General features: G+C 47.7%; 1 protein-coding gene across 1 annotated transcript in view; it reads left to right on the top strand.

The window, feature by feature from the left end:
• The window catches only part of tns1b (tensin 1b), a 145,473-nt gene that overhangs the window by 122,696 nt on the left and 15,277 nt on the right, over positions 1–7,500 (top strand). The window contains exons 18-19 of the mRNA XM_030785824.1: positions 1,811–3,325; positions 5,036–5,110. Of these exons, the coding sequence (XP_030641684.1) occupies positions 1,811–3,325; positions 5,036–5,110 (1,590 nt within the window). The remainder of the gene's footprint in view (positions 1–1,810; positions 3,326–5,035; positions 5,111–7,500) is intronic.

Genomic DNA, 7,500 nt, shown 5'->3' with positions numbered 1-7,500 from the left:
GAAAACCAGGCTGGGGGCTGTCAGTGCTGAGCTGCTGCTTCTGTTGCTGTAGCTGTAGCTGCCAGAGTTAAGGATGGGGAAGGATGGGTGGGGGGGCTCACATTTTCCAGGCCATGCTGTTAAAAGGAAATGCTGGCCTCAGACGTAGGCTGATGAAGTAAACCGGCTCCTTTTAGCCGCTTTCTCTAAAACAAAGTTAAAATCACACTCACACTGTTCAGATATTCAGGGCCTTTGAACATTGTCTTGTTTCTCCATCAGCATTCATATTAAGAATGTTGAAAGCCATTTAGAGTGTGGGACTAAGGAATGAAGCTGCATTTTTAACTCTTTTAACTTCCTCAGCTCAGAGACATAAAGCTTGCCAGTTAGTGTCTAACGAACTCCTCTGTTGAAGGATCTGGCGTGGAGGCCAGCAGGTCAGCGTAGGTCACATGACGTAACCGGTTTTAGAGACCTGCTTTTACTCTGGCGATGTTCAGTTTTAGAGGCGCTATCTCTGGCAAATTTCTAGTCTAGTATAAGACTGGATGGATGTGAGGTCCCTTTTTCTCCAGCACGCTGCTCCCAACTGTATGATTTGGTTTGTAGCTCCGTGGGAACCTCAGTGTGAGTACTGGCGGAAGTCAACTGGAAATCTAGTTGAATGAATATGATTTGGTCACAGTCTGTGGGCTTTGGGCTGCCTCGCTCTCCTGCGGTCTGTTTAGTGGTGAAAACAAAATGCAGTCTGTTTGCAATCTGAAGCTAGGCTGTTTGTGGACTCTCTGCATTCTGAAGTCTACATGAGAGGGCGTCGGGGGAGTCTGCGGAATGACCTCTGTGATGGCGGTTTAGTGGTTTGATGAGATCAGTGTCCAGCATAATATGTTGTGACATAACTGAGCCCCCACGTAACAAAGACATCGTTGTCTTAATTGCACTGTAAACCCACAGACTGACCAGGTGCCCAAAGAAATGGTTATTTTGTGTGCACTGTGAGTGTTTGTGTGTGTGTGTGTGAGCATGTGTCCATCTGTGTGTGTAAGTGAAAGGGAAGGAAATGATGCATTGATTCCGAGGAATCAGGAAATGCCTTCGAACTTCATACATGAGGCTACTTTTCCATCCCTGAGTCAGAGCTATGAACATGGCTTCTCCATGACTCTCACTCCAGAACCTCCTGTTGAGTCATTGACCTGGGGTGGGGCTGCTGTCTGGCCTTGGTGTGTGTTAGGACGTATGGGTGGATATGGGAAGGGGATCTTTTAGAGGTTGGGTGTGAGCTGTGATTTTAGTTACACAACATGTTTTAAATGCTTAGTGCTCATTTGAGTCCGTGTCAGACTGTCTCCCTCGCCAATGATGAGATGATGACTTCTACAAGATAACTGCTCGTGACAGAGTGCTATGTCCAAGCTAAATCAGGATTAAAGATGGGGAAGAGTAGTTATAAACACTGACTATATCTACTTCAGCGGCTGACTGTGAGTTTAGATGAGGTCATTTCCACAAAGTGCCACGCCCATGCAAAACAACATTTTGTTGGATGGGGGCACGTGCTTCTTGTACAAATTTTGTCTGTATTTTGTCTGTACATACAGAATGTGTTCCTGATCAGTTCAGCTAGGTTTGAAGCTGGATTTAAAAACAGGGTTCAGTACTTTTATTGTTTGGTTTTTTTTTTGCAACCTGCACAACAGGGCAGTTTTCACTTCCTTTTCATTTGAACAGTTAAGAGTGGCAATTGCAGTGTTCATGGCTATTAGAATCCAAACCGTTTTCATGGAGCATACACACTAAGGTCCTCTGTGCCTTTGTTCTCCCTTAGATGTTATTCACACGCAAGGACCACTGGACGGGAGCCTCTACGCCAAGGTCCGTAAGAAGGAATCTCTAGACGGAACAGTCACTGCCAACGGCCTCCCGGTTGCTGTTGAACACACCCTTCCCGCCGTTGACCACGCCCTCCCTGCAGTGGACCACGCCTTGTCTGTCAGCAGCGACTCGGGGAACTCAACTGCCTCCATCAAGACTGACCGCACTGATGAGGCCAGCCAGCAGGTGGCACCTGTGAGTCAGCTGCCCGCCCAGCCCCTGAGCCCAGAGGAAAAGCAGGAGCTGGAGCAACTGCTGAGCGGCCTGGAAGCACCGATGAATCAGCCAGGCTATCAAAGTGGTTCCGGAGGTGGAGGAAGTGGTGGGGTCCTCCACCTTGTGCCCGCCCAGGTCCACGTGAACGGGCACAGCAGCATGGATCGCGAGACAGACATTCTTGACGATGACCTGCCAAACAGCCAAGAGGGCAACAGTGTAGACAGCCTGGGAACCCTCTCATCCTTTGAGGGCAGAGCCACACCTGCTGACCTGTACTATCAGCAAGAGACGATCATCAATGGCCAGGATGCTCCCTACCTGGAGAAAAACGCGCAGCAGAAAACGCCTGAACCTGTGCCACTTGTCCGCAGCTCCTCGTCTGCCCAGGAGCGCCTGGGTGACTCTGTTGTGCCCTCTAGTGGCTACGGTAGCCAGAACGGCAGCATCTACAGGTCTCAGTCATTTGGGGCAACGCCCAGCACCGAACAGATGCTGATGCCCAAGGCGCCAACCCGCACCACCAGCAGCAGAGAAGCTGTCCAGCGTGGCCTGAACCTGTGGCAACAGTACGGTGTCCCGGAGGTGCCGGTTACAGAGGGCGTCCACTTCAGCCCCGCGTTGCAGACGCAGAGTCTGCCCGAGTTCCCCCACACAGCATCACAGCAAGAGATCGAGCAGTCCATCGAAGCCCTGAACATACTAATGCAGGACCTGGACCCATCCCTGACACAGGTTCCCAAATCTAACAGCGCCCCCTCCGGAGAGAACAGCGTCATCACCTCCCAGCCCTCCCTCTCTCAGACCCACGCTCGACCCTCGTACCAGGCTGATGTTGCCCTTCATGCCCACGGGGGAGCTGTGCCCTCTGGCAGCGCCCAGAGGGCCTCCCCAGTTCATCACTCTCTGTTACCGGCAAAGTCCCCACTTCCAGATCAGCCAGCTGTCTACGGTCAGCAGAGACCTGCAGCAGTTCCATCTGACGCAGAGAACCAGGGTTCGCCTCGCATCAGCCCAGTTCCACAGGCCTTGCCCGTGGGGCCATCTCCCACCTTTGGAACCCTCCACCTGAAGCCCATCAACACCTATCCGTCTAGCACAGGATCCGACCCCTCTGAGCAGCAGAAGAGCCCTTCTCCAAAATCACCTCCAAAACGCAGCTACACTGCCTCCTCCTTCCCCCTGGCCAAAGAGACAGAGCCTGAAGACGCTAACTACAACCTGGAGGGTCTGGTGGCTCAGCGTGTGGCCGGTAAGGTTCCCACGGCGATTTTTTTAAACTGTTTGTTTTGTCAGACTGTTAAATACAGAGTATGTTTGCATTTCTTTATTTATCAGAGGTTAGTGCTAGGTCTTTGAGTCTTATTCACCGATGGATTTTTACATACAGCTTAGAACACTGTGAGCTCTTATAGGAATCACATTAAAGAAAAGACTCCCTTGCTTTCTCCAGTTATTGAGTTTCGTTTAGGGATGTGCAGGCACTGGACAGCTGGACTTTAGTGCCATAAAAGCAAAGCCATTTGGAGTCTGTGTGTTGGTGTTGACAGGAGTCTGGTGAGATTACAATGAAGGCTTTGTGCAAAGTGCTGCTGGCTGCAACTCTCATATCAGCCTTCAGTTCAGCTCACACAGACCAACGCTGCCAAAACGGACAACTTGTACAACACATATGAAGAAGTACATTGGAAATAAGGGGCTCTCGTACCGTTGTGTTTTTAAAGTGCCTCTTTTTGTCCTCACAAAACTGAAGTCTTATTCAGGTCCTTAAAAGGAACAAACCAGATGTTTACTACTCTGTCTTGACACTCTTCCCATATTTTTAATGTTCATATTAGAAACCCACATTGCACATACCGTCATAGATTCTGGAAAGTAAAACTTTCCAATTTACAAAAATAGCAGTTGCTAAATGGCAGAGGTGTCCCATTCTGCTGAATTCTAAACTATAAAATGGCCCAAATTACAGAGATGCCACCTAGTGGCAGATTACATGCACCCCCCCCCCTCCCTATTATGTAATATGGACTAAGTCTTATCATTGTTTTTGTTTCAGCATTATCTGAAATGGCAATACTTATAATGATGTGTAAACAGTGGCTTTGAGTCTGATGGTCATGCAGGATCTGGATTTGAACAGCGTTGCAGTGGTAGAGGGCAGTAATATGAGGGAGGAGGAGTTCTCCGTCTGTGCTCTGTACTGCGTTATGGATAACAGGAGTGTCTTCACGCAGGCGCTCCACCCCAGACAAACACAGGGCAGACACATGGGGAAGGAAACCTTCTCCAGACCCTCTCAGACTGCACCAGCGCAGAGGAAGTCAGGTCCGAACATGAGATGAAACAGTCCCGATAAAGCATCCACAGCCTGACCCTGGAGGCTGACTCATGCTTCTTTCATACGGACAGAAAGAAAGGTCCAGCAGGTTGACTCTGTGTTGACTCTGTGGAGATAACCAATCGTAAAAAGCGGTCAGCAGCAGAGGAGAGAAAGTCATGGTTTCTCCGCTCAGGCCACAGGACAGACGCAAGCACTTTGCTAGTTTGAATGATGAGAGTCCAGACTTTGATAGCAAGCTTTGCTTATCAGACTGGCTACTATCAGGATACAGGAGCACTTTGTCTACATTTACAGCCTGCGTAGATAGGGCTCTGTTTATCTTAGAGGCATACATGCTTTAAACACACACCACAGTGTTGTCATCACTTATCACAGTTACAGGGAATAATTTTCAATTTTCCCTCTCTATCTGTCTCTTTCTTTCTCTCTGTCTGTCTGCCTCTCTTGCTGTCTGTCTGCCTGTCTGTCTGTCTGCCTGTCTCTCTCTCTCTCTCTCTCTCTCTCTGTAATTCCCTCTCCGGTTCACCACATTTTCCATCACCGCTGCCCGCCTTCCTCCCTCCTCATCCTCTTCTTCTGTCACCTCCTATCGATTCCCATCATGCCCTCCCCGATGGTCAGAATACACAGCTCGCCTCTACTATCTCAGCACCAGCATGCCGGGGTCAGCCCGCCGACGCTCTCTCTCCTTCTCTGGTTTGTGTTTCTCTTACCTCTTCTCTCCCTTAATTTACCACATTTACCTCCACTCCACATCCTTTCTATCTCTCTCTATATCTGTCTTGTTTCCTCTCTCTCTGTCTTTCTCTCTCTCCTTATTTAGTAACACACTCATTTTGGCCATTACGAGGACGGGGATTTTCCACCTAATATTGGTCTAAATGTCAGTGCTTTGCACTTGATTGCACTCAGGGTTATTCGCTGACCCAACAAACAAATTGCGTTTGAATTAGGTGCAGAGTTAAGGTTTCACAAGAGCGAGAAGACGAAACACAATAGCCGCTCTGTCTGGATACACTTCGTGTATGTCACAAGATCCAGTTTTCCAAAGCAAGGGGAACAATGCCCTAGTGAGGACACAGTGGTCTCTTTCAGAGCTGCGACTCTACCTCTATTTTAACATCTCAGAGGAACACAAAAGCTAATCAATGCTCCGCCGATGCTCACGTCCTGAACCATTGTACGCACGTTATCTATCGTTAGGGAATAAGCGTCTAGAACGCGGACTGTCTCCATTCTTTTTTTTGTTGAGTGTAGTGTAAGTTAGAGTGCTGCCAGCCCGGGACACAATGAGAGAGATCTCCAGAGTGCAGTATGTGCACGGTGCGAAACTCCACTAAGTCCTTTAACTGGGCTACGGTGAAGATATGGGCCTTCTCAGGTTTACCTCAGATAGCCTCTTCTCTTTACCGCTCCCTCCCAGGGCTGTTTAAGGGAAGGGAGGGAAGGCGTCTTTCATGCTCTAAGAGGAGGATAAAAACACAAACAATGGCTTTTCCTCTCCTATCCACCGACATGATTCATAGATGAGGGGGAGAAAAAAAAAAAAGTAAAGTATTCTGTGTTATACCAGGTTGAATCCATTAGACCTGTTTCGTTGCTATAGCGATGCGGCCCAATGTTTGACATGCACAGCTGTGGAGTAACGCTGTTTTAGTACATCTGGTTTTCCGTGTTTCCCAATGCTGTGTGACCCGTCACTGGGGAAAAGGCCTATGCTTTTTTAAGCCTGTTCACGTGCCAAGATGAAGATTTATCAGACAACGTTCCCGGTTCCCAAATCCATCGGGTCTTGGCTTGGCCATGTCGAGGAGCGCTCTTTGAAAGTGATTGGGTACAGATCAGAGATGTGAATCTTTCAGATATGAACAGCAAATAAACTCTTTGGTGTTCCATCCTTTTATGACATCATACGATGCACCAGCAGGGTGGCCTTACTTCCTCATCTGCCACACCAGTTTTGCAGACTCAAAAGCTCAGGCAAAATGTGAAAATATAGACTGTGATTACTTCAAGTCTGCCAAGTGTTGAGACGTTGGAGCTGAAGAGTCATGCTGCCCACCAGCGTGGACAGAAAGCTCCTGCAGACACGCTCATGTTCCCAGAGATCCTCTCATTTTTGCCTGTTCATAGGGCATGTGAGTAAGTGATGGCTTCACCGCTGTGGTCTGGAGCAGCTGAAGCGGGTAAATGTTTTGTTCAGTCTGTTGCCTGGTTTCCAAAACACTCTGCTCTCACACTGGGGCGTGTTTGCGTTCTTTTCCAGCTGGGAGGAACTGCACTTGAATAGGCTCAGAGCTGTGTGTGAATGTTGGGGTCCGTTTCGGGGACAGCTGTAGGGTTTTTTTTTTTTTTTTTTTCCTTAGTTTGTGGATGGTCAGCAACAGAGGTCATTTTTTTTTTTCTTCTCTGGAGAGAAGGGAGGGGTATTTTATACAACCGACACCCATAAAACTTCTTGCATTTGATTCATCTGTTTTAACAAGGACGAGCAATTATGGGATGTGGGCATATATAAGATTATACGAATATTTATGTCATTATTTTGGTTTTTTAGAAGTTATTAATTTTCTTCAGAGAGCCAAATCTACTTGGTGAGGGAGTGCTAACCCTGCCTGCTAAAACTCTTAGCCAGATCCCCTCAGCTTTACAGTGACTGCTTTTGGTATCAAACACAACTTGAAATGAGCTTATTAATTCCTTTGAGGTCTTTCCAAAGCATCTCCCACCAATGCGCATTAATACAATAACAAGAATAAATTTGTACTGTTGGTCTGATTTATCCACAGAGTCTCTGATAATCAGATGCTTTTTTTGAATAAGGACATTGTTCACTGCGAGAACTCCTACACAGGCCCCCAATTGTGGTGGAAATTTGGAGTCCTCAGAACTTTGACAGAAAATAAAATCTTTAAAGGTCACTGGCAGTTTCACACAGGCTTATGTGAAGCAGTTTCACTGTAACCAGTTTTTGGATAATATCACGTTTGGACGCGTCTCATGGTCAAATGAATGCTTTTGTGAGTCCTACATCGCAGAAACACTGCATTTGTGTGAGAGCCGTATTGACTGTTTGAGGGTCACGA

The sequence above is a fragment of the Chanos chanos genome, chromosome 10 (assembly GCF_902362185.1).
Source record: "Chanos chanos chromosome 10, fChaCha1.1, whole genome shotgun sequence".
In the NCBI taxonomy this organism is placed as follows: Eukaryota; Metazoa; Chordata; class Actinopteri; order Gonorynchiformes; family Chanidae; genus Chanos; species Chanos chanos.
Note: the sequence above shows the minus strand (reverse complement) of the source record. Positions and strands in the feature narration are given on the sequence as shown.